General features: G+C 52.5%; 1 protein-coding gene across 1 annotated transcript; it reads left to right on the top strand.

Annotated features, from left to right (window-relative positions):
* Positions 1-474: 474 nt before the first annotated feature.
* LOC123722986 lies at positions 475-2,694 on the top strand. The gene has a single exon (XM_045685531.1). It carries the CDS (start codon positions 475-477, stop codon positions 2,692-2,694), a length of 2,220 nt encoding a protein of 739 aa, XP_045541487.1.
* Positions 2,695-17,670: the final 14,976 nt, after the last annotated feature.

Here is a 17,670-nt window from a genome sequence, read left to right as displayed (position 1 = left end):
GGGGCCTTGCGCACTGAGCGTTGGGCCGCGAGGAAGGGAACCTCTATAAAAAATCCCCGGAGGAGGAGGAGCTCCTCCACCTCCTGTGATCATCACAGGATGAAGGATGGGGCTCAAGCACGCTCATTGGGCGGTGCTGGGTACGGCGAGCACCGAGGTGCTGCCGTGCGGCGTGTTGGGGTGTTTTTCCGCGGGGCTATGCCGGACAGGGCCTCCCATACCGGACAGGCCCGCGGAAAACACCAGTGGATCCTTAGGGGTCGTAGGATGGGGGGCCTTCAAGGTCCTCGGCGCGGCAGGTATGGTCAACTCGGCCACCCTGTCGGGCAAATACGTCGGTGTGTGGCAGCACATTTAACTGCAGAGGACTTCGGTCGTGGGATGGTGGCCTTCTAGGCCGCGCATCGTGGTCAGGGACCTCACCCTGTATCTAAAGGCGGTTTCCGGTGTCCGATAACACTGGAGAACTATGTAATGGCATCTCGAAAAAAGAAACTACCCCAGGAGGGTACCCTCAGTTCGGCTGAGGGAGAATCCCTCCCTGTGGCTACGGCTGCAGGCTGCCCCTCGTATTCTGGGGGGGGCAAGGGCTGCCTTACTGTCACCCAGAAAACGACCTTGGCGAGAAATTTGGATTCTGAAGCATGCGATTTGGTTTTAAGGAAGGAAAAAGAGGTTGGTGTTGGGAACGGGAGACCTGCAGAGTGCCGTGAGGCGGCCCCAGGTCATACCAATGATGACACCATGGAGTGCGATGGTAGGGCAGCGTCGGATTCCGACTGCAGCCACATCGTCATTTCCGAGAGGTCCCAGATTTCGGAGGCGGCCGCAGCGATGTTCGGCGCGAAGCGGCCCCGTCTCAGCGAGGGATCCGAGGACGAAGACCGGGCGGTGTCCCTAGCGATGGCAAGGTGGCGCCAGCAAGAAAAGAGGGCTGCGGCCAGAGCTCGGGCCAAGAATAAGGAGGAAGACCTCGAGAAGGAAGCTAAGATCGCTCGTTTCCGGCGCGAGACAAGGTCTGCGCTGTTTTCTCGACCTGCGGAAGTAACGGGAGAGAGATGCGCCGCTCAGCTTCATGAGCAGGTGCAGGAGGACCTGGAGATTATAATGAAGGTGGCGACCAAGTCGTCCAACCTAAAGGGTACCTTTGTGCGGGCCTTGAAGGACGCTGCGGCATCCATCAAGGAAGCTGTGGAAGTCCTCGGGGCTCGCACACAAACGGAAGAAACACAGCAGCTGCAGGCAGACAATGCCCGCCTGCGCGCCGAGATGGACGCACTCCGTAAGGAGCTTGCTACCATCAAGGAGGACCTGCGGACACGGGGTTCCGCTGGCCATTCCGACCCTGATGTGACAATGGAGGCCGCCCCCGCATCACGGCCCCCACAAACACAAACACCGAGCGAGACGCCCTCCGTGGAGGAGATCTGTCGTGCAGTGATGGTTCAGGTCGGGGGGATGATGAACGCCCGCCTGGCCTCGCTGGAGGACAGACTTCTCCCGGAGAAGAACCTGCGGCCGCCTCTCGCGGCCGATACGAGGAAGAACGGGAGCACATACGCCGACAAACTTGCGCGGCAACAGACGGCACCCAAAGTGGCGGCTCAACCCGGCCCCAGCGGCACTCAAAGGAAAGCCCCATCGGCGCCACACCAGCGCCCGTCGGGTCCTGCCCAGACCTCCTTACCCGCTAGCGGGGAAAAAGAGAAGAGAAAGAGGAGGAGAAAAAGGAAGAAGAAGAAGAAGAAAGACCCACCACCCGGGCAGCAGCCGTCGCAGCCCGCGGTTGGCGAGTGGACAAAGGTGGGCCCTAAAAGGCGGCCTCAGGTGAAGAGTGGTGCTGCAAAGCTGCATGTGCCTCGGTCGTCGGCAGTTGTTATTACGCTGCAGCCGGGCGCTGCGGAGCAGGGTGCCACCTACGCCAGCGTCATTGCCTCGGCGAAGGAGAAAATAAACCCAGCCGAGTTCGGAGCCCAGGGCGTTCGCCTTCGGAAGGCTGCCAATGGGGGACGTGTCTTCGAGTTCCCGGGCGCCTCTAGCGGCGAGAAGGCGGACTCCCTGGCCCAAAGGCTCCGGGAGGTCCTGGATGGTGGTGTCGTCCGCGTCTCCCGGCCTATTAAGTCCGTGGCCCTACGGGTGGCAGGCTTGGACAACGCCACCACCAGTGCCGAGGTGGTTGCCGCCATTGCTGCAGCGGGAGGGTGCCCCGCCGAGCAGCTACGGGCCGGCGCAATGTCGACCGGCCGCGACGGACTGGGATCAGTCGTGGTCCAGTGTCCCGTCGCGGCTGCAAAGAAGATTGCGACCGTCGGCCGCCTACTGGTGGGTTGGGTGTCCGCCCAGGCCAGGTTGCTAGATGCCCGCCCCATCAGGTGCTTCAGGTGCCTGGCTCCAGGGCACATATCTTGCCAGTGCCAAGAGGGAGTAGACCGCTCCGGGCTCTGTTTCCGGTGCGGTCAACCAGGTCACAAGGCCCGCGGATGCACGGCCGCGCTTCACTGCGTCGTCTGCGCCGCGGCTGGCGCCCCTGCGGAGCACCATGTCGGGAGCAAGGCGTGCATCCCCCCATCCAATGGGAGGAGGAAAAAGAAGGGAGGAGAGGAAGGTCCGAGCCCGACGGCCGGTCAGTCCTCGGACTCATCCCAACAGGCAGCGGCGCCGGGGGCTGAGGAGGCAGCTATGGTCGTCGAATAATGGCCCTCAACCTCCTCCAGGCCAATATCAATCACTCCGCCAGAGCTCAGGACCTTCTGTTCCAGAGCATGGCGGAGTGGAGAATACATGTGGCGGTGGTGGCCGAGCCCTACCGGGTCCCGTCTGGGGACGATTGGGTGGGGGACACAGACGGGCTGGTGGCCTTAACGTCCCGGTCCGTCACAGGCTCTCCGGCCTTCGCGGACGTAGTCCGAGGTCAGGGATACGTGGCGGCCCTCATCGGCGACATCTTGGTGGTCGGGGTGTACTTCTCGCCGAATCGGAGTCTCGCCGACTTCGAGGCATTTATCTCTGAGATCGGCGTCCTGATAGGCAGAAGTCGATCCACCCGAGTGCTCGTCGCGGGGGACCTCAACGCCAAATCCTCGGCTTGGGGATGCCCGACGACGGATCCGCGGGGCCGGGAGTTGGAAGATTGGGCGACGGAGACCGGACTCATGGTCCTCAACCGGGGGTCGGTCAACACGTGCGTGCGGCGTCAAGGCGGCTCCATTGTTGATGTCGCCTTCGCCGATGCCGTCCTGGCACGCCGTGTTTGTGGCTGGCACGTGGTCGAGGACGTGGAGACGCTTTCGGACCACCGTTACGTGAGGTTCGGCATATCCGCGTCCCCGTCCAACCTGAGTGGCCCAGATCGGCCCCTGAGCGAGGAGGGTCCACGGTGGTCTTTGTCACGGATGGACCGGGACTTTTTGGTCGAGGCCGCTCTCGTCGAGGCGTGGTTTTCTGCTCCCCGGGAGCGTGTCGACGAGGTCGGTGAAGAAGCGGCGCGATTGGGTGCGGCCATGGCGCGGGTTTGTGACGGGGCTATGCCCAGGGTCCGATCCGTCCCCTCCAGACGGCCGGTGTACTGGTGGACAGCCGAGCTCACGCTGCTGCGCAGTACTTGCGTGGCGGCGAGACGCCGGTATACCCGCTGCCGTCGGCGGAGGCGCCGGGACGCTACGGAGGAAGAGCGGCTCTACTCCCTCTACAGGAGTGCGGTCAAGGCCCTTCGGGTGGCTATCGGCGCGGCGAAGGACCAGGCGGACGATGAGATGCTGAGGGCTCTGGATAGTGATCCATTCGGGAGGCCCTACAAGGCCGTACGACGAAAGCTCCGATCTAGGGGCCCTCCCATAACCCAGAGTCTTCAGCCACATGACGTCGACGCGGTGGTCGCCGGCCTGTTCCCGCCGGCAGCTGCCGGTTTCAAGGCGCCTGATATGGCTGAATCCACTGGGGAGGGAGGAGATCCAGGAGCACCGCCGGTAACGGAGGATGAGCTGAGGGCGGCGGTGTTGCGCATGCGCGCCAAAAACACTGCTCCCGGCCCCGACGGTGTGCCCGGCCGCGCCTGGGTCCTAGCGCTGGAGCCGCTCGGACCGTGGATACGGGCATTATTCCAGGCCTGTTTGGAGCGGGGCCAGTTCCCGAGTGAGTGGAAGAGAGGGAAACTGGTCCTTCTCAAAAAGGACGGCCGTCCGGCCCTCGAGCCGTCGGCGTACCGACCGATAGTTCTGCTGGACGAGATCAGCAAGCTCTTTGAGCGGGTGATTGCCGCTCGTCTCGTCCAGCACCTGGAGAGTGTGGGGCCGAATCTCAGCGCCAACCAGTTCGGCTTCCGCACTGGCAGGTCCACCCTGGACGCCATAGCGCGGGTGAGGGACCTTGCGGAAGATGCGGAGTCCCGGGGCGAAGTGCTGTTGGTGGTGTCTTTGGACATCTCCAACGCCTTCAACACCTTGCCCTGGGAAACCATCAGGGAGGCGCTGGGATACCACGGTTTCCCGCCGTACCTTCGGAGGATTGTCGCGGCCTACCTCTCCGAACGCTCGGTCGCGTACCCAACCAGCGTCGGCTGGTCGCAGCGGGCAACGTCGTGTGGTGTTCCGCAGGGGTCGGTTCTCGGGCCGCTCCTATGGAACATCGGGTACGACTGGGTGCTGCGCCTGCCCCTCCCGGGTGGCGTTGAAGTCGTGTGTTACGCTGACGACACCTTGGTGACGGCGCGGGGCAGCACTCACAGGGAGGCCCGATGCAGGGCTACGGCTGGCTTGGCCATTATGGTGGCCAGAATCCGCCGTCTGGGTTTGGAGGTTGCATTGCACAAGTCTGAGGCCATGTATTTTTACGGGCCTCGACGAGCACCTCCGACCCAGTCTGCGATTATGGTGGGCGGGACTTTCATCGGCGTCGGAGGTACGATGAAGTACCTTGGACTCGTCCTTGACAGCCGATGGAAATTTGAAGAGCACTTCCGGCGACTGGTACCGAAGCTCCTGGGGGCGGCCGGGGGCCTTAGCCGGCTCCTGCCGAACCTTGGCGGCCCGGGCTCGCGGTGTCGTCGCCTGTACACAGGCGTCGTGCGGTCCATGGCGCTGTACGGTGCGCCCATCTGGGCAGACACTCTGACCGCCCGGACTCGGGCCCTGCTGCGCAAGCCGCAAAGGGTCATGGCGGTTAGAGTGACCCGTGGATATCGCACAGTGTCGTGCGACGCGGCCTGTGTGCTGGCGGGGACGCCGCCATGGGACCTCGTCGCGGAGGTGCTCTCCGGCGCCTACTGGCGGAGGGCGGAAGCCCGATCCCGGGGGGAGCCTCCTCCCGCGGTCGAGGAGGGTGCGTGGCGGCGGGCGGCGGAGGCGCAGCTCATCGCTGTCTGGCGGGAGCGGCTGCTCACGGCGTCCGCAGGCCAACGCACGATTGAGGCGATCCGGCCCGTCCTCGAGCTCTGGATGGGTCGGAAGCACGGGGCTCTCACGTTCCGTCTGGTGCAGGTACTCTCGGGGCACGGTTGTTTCGGGGCGTATCTGTGCCGGATTGCGCGGCGAGAGCCCAGTGCGAGGTGCCACGAGTGTGGCCATGCTGAGGACACGGCCCAGCACACGCTGGAGTTCTGTGGGAAATGGTCGGACCAGCGCGCCGCACTCGCGGCAGAAATAGGGAGGGACCTCTCGCTGCCCGCTGTCGTCAACGCGATGGTGGGTAGCGAGAGTTCCTGGAACGCTGTGGCCTCCTTTTGCGAGGAGGTGATGGCGCTGAAGGAGGCGGCAGAACGACGGCGAGAGGAGGACGCAGCCGCGGACCCTCTTCGCCGACGTCGCGATGGACGCAGGCGGCAGGCGCACACCCGCCGTCTACCTCCTTAGCGGAGAGCTCCGGGCGATGGACGGCCCATTGCCCCATCGTCCGCCGCATACCTTTTTAGATGCTAGGCGCTCCCGGCGTTATGGGTGTGCCTTATGACGAGCGTTGTGGGGGGTACTCACTGCCCCCGTGAAGATGTGAGTCTGCGGTAGCGGACGGTCGCCGGCTGTGTCGCGGAAGATTGCGCGAGTGTTCCCGTGTCCCAGCCGCAAGGCGACGTGGAGGGCCCGAGGGGTTTTAGTGGGTATGGCCGAACGTCTTTAGGCGAGTCCCACACTCCCTGCGCCATTGCACTGCCCGGCGCAGGGGTGCGCAACTGCATTTCCCCTCATATAAAAAAAAAAAAAAAAAAGGCTGCGGGCCCACTTGTGGGCTCGCAAAAGAGAGGGCGGCGCTCGCCGATGGGCGAGCGTCTATTAGGTTAGTTAGTTATGTAAGTTAGGTTAGGCTGCGGGCCCACTTGTGGGCTCGCAAAAGAGAGGGAGGTGACCCCGAGCTGAGTACCACAGGGAAAGGTGAGGGCGAACCTATAGGTTAGTTTAGAGTAGGCTAGGTTAAGTTAATTAAGGTAGGTTAGGGTGCGGGCCCACTTGTGGGTCCGTACATGAGAGGGCGGCGAACCCGAGCTGAGTAACTGCCCTTTTCAGGGCGGCGAAAGGTGAGGGTAAGCCTTGAGCGTGGTGGGTGGCGCGGCCCACTAGGGTCGTGGCCGTCGGTCGGGACGTGGGAGCACGACCTCGGTAGCACTCTGCTTGCAGAGCTGTTATGCGATGGCGTGTGATCCTGCGTCCCATCGCGTAATCCCGGTGGCCATCACCGGGACCGCGGGCCCCTGTCTTGATCAAGACGGGGGCCAAGAGGCGGGGTCTCTATAAACCCTAGGCGGCACCAGCGGGGGAGGCGGGGATTCCGAACCTGCATTGCACGGTGTCGTCTTCAAGGAGCGCCTAAGGGTGCAGCGCCCCTTTGGGGGCGCAGAGAGGGCCCCTCCCGGGGCGGTCAGTGGGGCGTCGCGGTGACAAGCTCACGCGATCCCGTGGCACCCCACACTATGGCCATGAGGGAACAAGGAGGTTTAGTGGGTATGCTCCCATTCGGGAAGAGAATCTCACATAACTCGCGTGTCTTCCCCGAGGCACGGAGTATGCATTAAGCATTCCTCCTTGGAAAAAAAAAAAAAAAGATTCTTCTACAACAAGTCCTAGTACAACATATTCAATAAAAGATATTGATTGGCCCCTGTCCATTCCAAGAGCGATGAAAGACAAGACTAGGGAAAATTCTAGGTGAATTTTCTTTGACTTTCGACAATTCTTTGGACAGTGTACGAAGCAGGATTGCATCGAGATTGGTGGAAAAATCCTATAGAACATGAAGCAGTCGCAAAAATTGTATGTTGCCTTCAATATTTCTTTTATTATTCTTTCTTACTTAAACAACAATATAAATTTTGTTTTATTTTCAGATTATAAAACAAGAAACTTGCATTTGTCAAGTCAAGCAAAAATTATGCTTGTCAAGAAAAATTCAAAACAAGTAAAAACAACTCCTAAAAATATTTCTACAAGGTAATATAAATAATTTAACACCACTATGAAAGTTACTTTTAGATGTTTACAGAAATTAATATAAACAAAATCATTTAAATTACAGCGCTACTGAGCTTAAAAAACCAGGGCCTGAACCGAGTGGAGTGCCGGGGCATAGTGAACTGTCAGGACAGATTAAATTGTCTGGACCTAGTAAACTGTCTGGACCGAGTGAACTGAATGAAGAAGTCACAAAGATGTCACAAACGTAAGACATACTTTGTACTGGCTGCTGCACGTGTATTTAAAGAGATGTTTGGATGGAAATTTAATATCAAAATTTAAGTTATGTTAATTTTAATAACCAGTAATAAAGCCAAAAAGTAGGATGCAGCACGGAAGGGAAACTGAGCCGCGTAAAGGAGAGGCTAAAAAAGGCTTCCGGAAACCTGAGAGTGGAAGAGATGAAAGCAAGGGACCCCTTGATAGTCCTGATGGATGTGCTGTCTTACAATAGTGACGAAGACATCATCAGGGCAATCAGGGGGCAGAATAAGGATTTATTGGAAGGGATTAGCGAGGAAGAGATTAGAATGGAAGTCAGGTTCCGGAAGCGGGCCAGGAATGTCCACACGTCACACGTAGTGATCAGGGTTTCATCCCTGATCTGGAGGCGGTTCACGGAGGCGGGGGTACTGCATGTAGACCTTCAGCGTGTAAGAGTGCTGGACCAATCCCCGCTCGTTCAATGCACGCGATGCCTAGGGTACGGGCACACCAAGCGCGTCTGTACGGAGTCAGTAGACTGCTGCAGCCACTGTGGTGGCCCGCACATGGCATCGGCGTGTACCGAACGGCAAGCCGGTAAACCGCCCTCCTGTCGTAATTGCGCACATGCGAAATTCGATGGGAGGGAGCATAACGCGTTCAGTGAAGAATGCCCGGTGCGTAGGCGATGGGATTCCCTGGTGAGGTCATCTATAGCGTATTGTGGTGGCCCCAGGCGTACCCAGCAACCCTAACACCGGGCGGCCCCTCTATCACGTCGTGCAGGCCAACCTGCAGCGGTCGCAGATAGCCACGGCGGAACTCATCCAAGAGGCGACCAAACGTAAGTTTGCGTTCGCCTTAGTCCAGGAGCCATATATAGGCAATCGCGGGGAGATGAGGCAGCATCCAGGGACAAGGACAGTGCAATGTGCCAGGAGCCTAACCACCGACTCCGTGGTTAAGGCGGCCATTGTGCTGTTCGATGACACCATAGATGTCTCCCACTGTCCACACCTTACAACATGCAACATTGCGGTTGCAAAGTTGAGGACTGCGGCGTGGGAGATCAGGGTGGTGTCCGTCTACCTGGAGCCTGATAAGCCCATTGAACCGCTCCTGGACCAGATGGGAACCGCCGTGGAACGACTCGATACCGCAAACGTGGTAGTGGGAGGTGATCTGAACGCGTGGAGCACTTGGTGGGGCAGCCGGGAGGATAACGTGCGGGGTATTGTAGCCGCGGAAAAGCTCGACCAGCTGGGTCTGCATGTGGTCAACGAAGGGTCTGAGCCAACGTTCGAAGTAACCCGAGGAGGTGTGCGCTTCTCCAGTCGCGTCGATGTCACTGCGTGTTCGGCCCACTTGCTAGGCAGATTGCAGGACTCGCAGAGAGTGGGTCGTCAAACAGTACATCGACGCAAAGGAGAATTACAAGCGCGAGGTTAAGAACGCTCAGACCCAAAGTTGGAAACGCTTCTGTGGCCGCCAAGATCGGGAATCCATGTGGGACGGGATCTACAGGGTGATACGCCGTACAGCCGTGAGGAAGGACGAAGCCCCCCTCGTTAAAGACGGTAAGGTCTTAGAGGGGGCGGAATCGGCCAGGTGCCTAGCGGAAGCATTTTTCCCGGATGACAAGCCGGAGGGAGACGACGCGGACCACAAAGAAACAAGAACAGAGGCCGATAGAGTAAACGAGGGGTCGCATGATGGTTCATACGACCCCCCCATTCACACGGGCAGAACTCGAGTGGTCCGCGTCAAGTTTTAATCCAAAAAAGGCACCTGGCCCCGATGGACTCACGGCCGATATTTGTTTAGTCGCGATCACTCTGGATCCGGACCTCTTCCTGGCGATAGCGAATAAGTGTTTACGCCTCTCTATCTTCCCTAGGAGGTGGAAGGAGGCAGCAGTGGTAGCATTACCCAAACCCGGTAGGGACGACCTCACGCAGCCGAAATCTTACAGACCCATAGGCCTTCTGCCGATATTTGGAAAAATCTTAGAAAAAATGGCTGTAAGACGTGTCCGGTGGTATACTGCGCCGTCGATAAGCGGGCGCCAATACGGATTTATGCCGCAGCGCTCTACCGAAGACTCCCTCTATGAGATGGTCCAGCACATCAGGTCTCAGCTCTTAGAGAAAAAGATCGTTGTGCTGGTATCATTGGACATAGAGGGAGCCTTCGATAACGCCTGGTGGCCCACAATCCGGTGCAGACTGGCGGAAACGCGATGCCACGTAAATCTGAGGCGCATGATCGACAGCTATTTTAGCGACCGATCAGTGCGCGTCAGATTTGCGGGTGCGGAGTACGCGAAATGTACCACCAAGGGCTGCGTGCAGGGTTCTATCGGGGGGCCTACATTTTGGAACCTGCTGCTGAATCCCCTCCTGGTGGAGTTAGATAGCGCGGGCACACACTGCCAGGCTTTTGCCGACGATGTGGTCCTGATGTTCTCTGGGGAAAGCTCTTCGGAAATACAGACCCGTGCCAATGCGGCCCTCGCCCTTGTTCAGAAGTGGGGAGTTAGGAACAAGTTAAAATTCGCGCCTACTAAGACCAAGGCAATGGTCCTCACTAGGAGGATCAAATACGACTCCCCACGTCTGAACATGGGCGGAAAGCCCATTGAGCTGGTTAGGGAGGTCAAAGTCCTGGGCTTGACAGTTGACGATAGACTCACCTTTAAGACGCACGTTGCAAACGTCTGCATCAAAGCGCAAGGCATCTATCGTCAACTGTCAAGAGCTGCCAGAGTTTCCTGGGGGCTGAACCCAGAGGTCATCAGGGCCATATACGTGGCAGTAGTGGAGCCCACCATTCTTTACGCGGCCAGCGCGTGGGCACAGGCGGCGAAAAGGAAGGGGACCTTGACGTTGTTGAACCGGGTGCAACGGGGGTTCGCGCAGAAGATTGTGAAGGCGTACAGGACTGCGTCTCTAAACTCGGTACTAGCACTTGCTGGGTTGCTTCCTCTGGACCTTCGGGTCCAAGAAGCGGCCCTCCTTTATGAGGTAAAGAAGGGTCACTCCCAGCAAGTGCTAGGGGACCTTGATTTGGAATTACCAGTCCCGTACGCCCAGACGCAGCACCCGGTGCACCTGGAGGGGCTGCAGTTCGACTGCATGGCGGACGGTGACGAAGTGGCCCAGCGAGCTGCCGTCGATGTAAATATTTACACCGACGGTAGCAAAATTGAGGGCAAGGTCGGCGCGGCGTTATCTATTTGGGATGGCGCCGCGGAGACTCTCTGCCGGAAATTAAAGCTGGGAAACTTCTGCACCGTATACCAGGCGGAACTGTTGGCCCTGCACGAGGCAACCCTGTTTGTAGTAAAGAGCAACCGACGCTCGTTTGGTCTTCATTCCGACTCCAGGTCCGCCCTCGAAACGGTAGCAAAAGGCGATTCCCTCCATCCCCTAGCAGTGAAAGCGAGAGAGAATGTACGAAAGAGCAGAGAGCAAGGGAAGGATGTCAGATTATATTGGGTGAAAGCGCATGCCGGGGTGGAGGGAAACGAAAGGGCGGACGCACTTGCAAAGCAAGCTGCGGTCGGAATGAAGACCAAACCGAACTACGACAAGTGTCCCGTTTCATACGTCAAGCGGCAACTCCGATTGGAATCGCTTGAGGTATGGAACGGGCGCTACAGGGACGGGGAAACTGCCTCAACAACCAAGGTCTTCTTCCCAGACGTCGTACGCGCGTTCCCTGTGCTCAGAAAAATAGACCCGGATCAGGTACTTACCCAAGTTTTCACTGGGCACGGGGGGTTCTCCTCGTACTTGTGCAGGTTCCGCTGCAAGGAGAGCCCCTCGTGCATTTGCGATCCGGGTACCGAAGAGTCCGTGCTGCATCTTCTCACCGAGTGCCCGGTATCTGGTGCGATGAGGGCCGGCGCTGAAATAGAGATGGAAACTAAAATAAATATAGAAACAATAAGGAAATTAATTGAAAACAAGAAAAGGTATAGATTTTTAGAATATTGCAAAGCGTCGGCCCTCCTAGCCATAAATAGAAATAAGAACTAATTAATTTATTATGTATCACATTCGTAGAAGTAAGTTTTTATTGTTTTAACGGCCTTTTTGCATTAGATTTAATAATTTATTGTTTTTTTTTTAAATGTAAATAGATATTTTAGCGTATTATTAGTTTTATGAAATTTTTTAAAAAATGTATATAGATATTTAAATAGTATTAATTTATTGGTTTTACTGTGTTTTAAAGTCTAAGTTTATAAAGAATGTGATATTAATTTAAGATATATGTAATAACTGGTTTTTTAAAAAAATTTCAATAAAGTAAATAAAGAATGATTCGCACCCCAAGTCCCTGACCTAGAACACGTTAGGGGAACGAGAGGGCGGCATAGAGCCGCCCAAAAAAAAAAACAAAAAAAAAAAAAGCCAAAAAGACATCAATAATTAACAATTCTATAATAAAGGAAAATAGAAAGAATGCATTTGATTTGATGAGACCAAGGTCAAGCTCAATTCCACGGACCTGCTCGGTTGTCCGAGTGGGCGGAGAGGTGAACTCCGACATGGCGCGTCCCCGGGTGGTGGATAGGGGAACGCCCCGGCCTTCTGCCGGGGTAGGACTTCGGCCCCGCGAACCAAACACTGGTAGGTTAGCTAGGTTAGTTAGGTTAAGTAGGTTAGTTAGATTAGGTTGCGGGCCCCTTGCGGGCCCGCAAAAGAGAGGGCGGCGCTCGCCGCTAGGCGAGCGTCTATTAGGCTAGTTAGTTGTGTAAGTTAGATTAGGCTGCGGGCCCACTTGTGGGCTCGCAAAAGAGAGGGCGGCGCTCGCCGATGGGCGAGCGTCTATTAGGTTAGTTAGTTATGTAAGTTAGGTTAGGCTGCGGGCCCACTTGTGGGCTCGCAAAAGAGAGGGAGGTGACCCCGAGCTGAGTACCACAGGGAAAGGTGAGGGCGAACCTATAGGTTAGTTTAGAGTAGGCTAGGTTAAGTTAATTAAGGTAGGTTAGGGTGCGGGCCCACTTGTGGGTCCGTACATGAGAGGGCGGCGAACCCGAGCTGAGTAACTGCCCTTTTCAGGGCGGCGAAAGGTGAGGGTAAGCCTTGAGCGTGGTGGGTGGCGCGGCCCACTAGGGTCGTGGCCGTCGGTCGGGACGTGGGAGCACGACCTCGGTAGCACTCTGCTTGCAGAGCTGTTATGCGATGGCGTGTGATCCTGCGTCCCATCGCGTAATCCCGGTGGCCATCACCGGGACCGCGGGCCCCTGTCTTGATCAAGACGGGGGCCAAGAGGCGGGGTCTCTATAAACCCTAGGCGGCACCAGCGGGGGAGGCGGGGATTCCGAACCTGCATTGCACGGTGTCGTCTTCAAGGAGCGCCTAAGGGTGCAGCGCCCCTTTGGGGGCGCAGAGAGGGCCCCTCCCGGGGCGGTCAGTGGGGCGTCGCGGTGGCAAGCTCACGCGATCCCGTGGCGCCCCACACTATGGCCATGAGGGAACAAGGAGGTTTAGTGGGTATGCTCCCATTCGGGAAGAGAATCTCACATAACTCGCGTGTCTTCCCCGAGGCACGGAGTATGCATTAAGCATTCCTCCTTGGAAAAAAAAAAAAAAAGGTTCTTCTACAACAAGTCCTAGTACAACATATTCAATAAAAGATATTGATTGGCCCCTGTCCATTCCAAGAGCGATGAAAGACAAGACTAGGGAAAATTCTAGGTGAATTTTCTTTGACTTTCGACAATTCTTTGGACAGTGTACGAAGTAGGATTGCATCGAGATTGGTGGAAAAATCCTATAGAACATGAAGCAGTCGCAAAAATTGTATGTTGCCTTCAATATTTCTTTTATTATTCTTTCTTACTTAAACAACAATATAAATTTTGTTTTATTTTCAGATTATAAAACAAGAAACTTGCATTTGTCAAGTCAAGCAAAAATTATGCTTGTCAAGAAAAATTCAAAACAAGTAAAAACAACTCCTAAAAATATTTCTACAAGGTAATATAAATAATTTAACACCACTATGAAAGTTACTTTTAGATGTTTACAGAAATTAATATAAACAAAATCATTTAAATTACAGCGCTACTGAGCTTAAAAAACCAGGGCCTGAACCGAGTGGAGTGCCGGGGCATAGTGAACTGTCAGGACAGATTAAATTGTCTGGACCTAGTAAACTGTCTGGACCGAGTGAACTGAATGAAGAAGTCACAAAGATGTCACAAACGTAAGACATACTTTGTACTGGCTGCTGCACGTGTATTTAAAGAGATGTTTGGATGGAAATTTAATATCAAAATTTAAGTTATGTTAATTTTAATAACCAGTAATAAAGCCAAAAAGACATCAATAATTAACAATTCTATAACAAAGGAAAATAGAAAGAATGCATTTGATTTGATGAGACCAAGGTCAAGCTCAATTACTAATATTTTTCCTCCCCTTCGGAGTTATAGAGGAGGCACTTCGGTTCCACGAACTGCCCCTCTATCTCCGGAGGATTGTGGGACACTACGTGCGAGAGCGGGTAGTGTCCTACATGGGGAGGGGGGGAAGAGAGGAGCGGCGGATGGCCTCCGGTGTTCCTCAGGGGTCCGTCCTAGTACCCCTGCTATGGAACATCGGTTTCGACTGGGCCATCCGCGGGGAGGTGCTGTCCCGGATGGCTGTCATTTGCTACGCGGATGACACGATGATAGCCGTCCGGGACACTACCTGGAGGAAGGTCAAGAGGAGGGCGGAAGCCGGGGCCACCCTGTTGGTCCGGAGGATCGAGGCGCTCGGACTCCGCGTGGCACTCCACAAAACCGAGGCCCTCTGCTTCAAAGGGCCGAGGTGGAGAGTGCCCGCAGGAGCGACCCTCCGGATCAACGGGGACGAGGTCGACGTTAAGGCCCGGATCAAATTTTTTTATTTTTTTATTTTGGAAAAGTTACACTTACACAGTTACACTCTCAATTATTACATGCCCCGCAAAACTGCTTACGCAGTTTGACTGCAGGTTACTCGCTTTACATAAACATAGCTATAAGTTACTAAATTAGGTTATATTAATACAATTAAATTACGTAAATGGTTACAACGTGTCTACGCCATATTTAAAAAGTGGCAACATTGCCACAGAGCAGCGACAGTGCACTGTCATCGCTGCTCTCGCGCCGACGGCCGACCGGCCGGCGGTCGTCGGCGCCATCTTTTACTTCACTTCAATTTCAACATTCAACCTTACAACAAGCACGCGATCAAGTAAGATCTTTCAATGATTCTTCACGAACCTGCACCGACACAACGTATTTAACAAGTGTTTTTTTAATAAGTATTTAAATTTAGCAAGTGAAGGCTCACGTCTTATGTCCTCGGGTAAACTGTTGAGTAAGTATGGAACTCGTTTTTTTAACGTTCTATCTCCATAGTAATTTTGTACCATGGGTATTTCAAATTTACCTTTGGACATAGACCTTGTGCCCGTTTTATGTTGCACCAAATTAGTGAAACGACCCTGTTTACTATGGTTATTTACAAGTAGAAGATATTTATGTTTCAGGCTAGCCGGTAAAATTTTACATATTTTATATAGTTTAGAATAATCTTCTTAACATTGATTCTTTGTCTTTTTATTTACGAGTAATTTTAAAAATCTTATTTGCAATGATTCTATTTTATCTATGTATGTTTTAAATGTTAATCCATAGCAATCAAGAGCGTAACTTATTATGGAATCTGTTGAGAAATGGCAAGCTGGTGCCGCGACGTCACGACCGACGTCACGACCGGCGGCGCGTACGAGCGGACGGCGGTCGACGGCGACGACACTCGCCATCTTGGACTCCACCGGCAACGGACGACCTTTACGAACGATCGTTTATCAAGACGGCAGTAACCAGCCTTCATACAGTCCACTCTCTTAGGTCCTCAAACATTGGTCCTTTAGGATTCTCGCCGTCTTAATTTTCGAAATTATCGAAATAACGGTCTCCGCAACGTTCACGTCGAGTCTCTGCGCACTTCAAAACGCGGTCTTCAGCTATAGAAGATCTTCGGGAGCCTTCATCGTCGTCAAGATCATCATCCTGCCGAAGAAACTTCGCCCGGCAACCGCGCGCGCCCGAGAACAAAGTAGTCGACGGAGCGCCGGACTTCGGACTTACCCGCTGAATCTGCAAGTCATCGTCAAGAAAAGGAGAAGATTGCATCAGCAAGGATTCACTGGTGGACGGTTTGGTCACTCGTGAGTTCGTTCCAATTATTCCTTCTATCTTTTCCTTTCTTTAAATCTTAAATTCCCTAAAATAGTTTTTTTTTTTTTTGAGTGGGTACACACATATACTTTGTCTTATTGGCAGCGTATTTCTTACTTTTATACAAGCTTAAACAATAATAAGCAATATTCTATGCCTTTAAAGCTTAACTTCGCTTGCATTTAGCAAAAAATATTGCTCCCGAATAACGGGATATTGTTTGTCGCGTACAACATATTCAATAAAAGATATTGATTGGCCCCTGTCCATTCCAAGAGATTTATTCTATTTTATCTATGTATGTTTTAAATGTTAATCCATAGCAATCAAGAGCGTAACTTATTATGGAATCTGTTGAGAAATGGCAAGCTGGTGCCGCGACGTCACGACCGGCGGCGCGTACGAGCGGACGGCGGTCGACGGCGACGACACTCGCCATCTTGGACTCCACCGGCAACGGACGACCTTTACGAACTGTTTTGCGGGCGGCGCTGGGGTTCTTTTTAAAAAGAAAACCCAAAACTTTTCCACACACTTTTTAATTGAAAACTTAGATGGTCTCCGAATCCGGGTTGTCACCTCGAGCTCTAGCAATCGACTGAATTATTTGTATAAATTTATAAAGAAAGCTATATCTGCTGATGGCAGATATTGCACAATAATTACAACAATGGAAAACTTCGTCTTCAATATATTGCTGATTAATCGATACGTCCATACTGTGAAGGGTTATAACAGCTCCCCCTTTTTGACGAAGCTTTATCCATTTAAGATGAAGCGAAGTAGAATTAGAATTAGAATAAGAAATAGAATCGCGAATTAGGAGACCATTGAAAATAGAAATAACATACAGAAATTGAACATCATTAAAAATAAGACATAGTAATGATAACTTAGAAATAACAATACAATGATGTTATAATCAAAAATAGTAGAATTATAATTAAGCACATGATATAGTAAATGTAGTAAAATTCTTAAAATTAGTAATTGAACAAATGTCCATAATTCAAAAATAGTAGAATTATAATTAAACACATTGATATAGTAAATATAGTAAAAATTCTTGAAAATAGTAATTGAATAAAGTTTTTACAATTCAAAAATAGTAGAACTAGAAATTAAACATAATTGATATAGTAAATGTAGTAAAAATTCTTGAAAATAGTAATTGAATAAAATGTTTACAATTCAAAAATAGTAGAACTAGTAATTAAACATAATTAAACAAATGATATAGAAATTATTAATTAATCTTAGAAATAGTAAGTGCACAAAATTAGTAACATTCAATTACTTAAAAGTTTATATTCCTTTTTGACATTGTCAGATTTTTATCTAGATTAGGTTTACATGATTTGTAATTTATAACTGGCAGAGATTTAGTAGATTTCTCGTCGTCGGATGAAGAAATATCTGTCATTTCTATGACATTTGACAACTTATTACTTTGTTTAGTTGATTTTTTATTATGGCATTGATTGAATATTTGTATGCAACAACCAACACTGCTGTGACGACTTTGTTTGTAACATTTATACAATTTGAAACAAATATAGAAAATTAAACAAACAATAAAGATATAAGTAAATGTAGAATAATAGGAGACATATTTAATAAAATGAGATTCGTTTTGTACATTATTTAACTCTTTCTCTAAATCATCCATTTGGTGATTTGCGTATTTTAATGAGTCTAGATTAATTTTGCTTAAAGATATAGGAGTAAGATATGGTAATGATTTATTGAATATATCTTTCTTACAACAATCATCAATAGTTATATCAAAATTTATGTCTA

Source organism: Papilio machaon, chromosome W, assembly GCF_912999745.1.
Source record: "Papilio machaon chromosome W, ilPapMach1.1, whole genome shotgun sequence".
NCBI classification, from domain to species: Eukaryota; Metazoa; Arthropoda; class Insecta; order Lepidoptera; family Papilionidae; genus Papilio; species Papilio machaon.
The sequence above is the reverse complement of the archived record's forward strand: the minus strand, read 5'-3'. Positions and strand labels throughout refer to the sequence as shown.

Bases quoted from the DNA above. Each gene is read 5' to 3' on its own strand.
- LOC123722986 (XM_045685531.1), top strand. From the start codon at position 475: ATGGCATCTCGAAAAAAGAAACTACCCCAGGAGGGTACCCTCAGTTCG.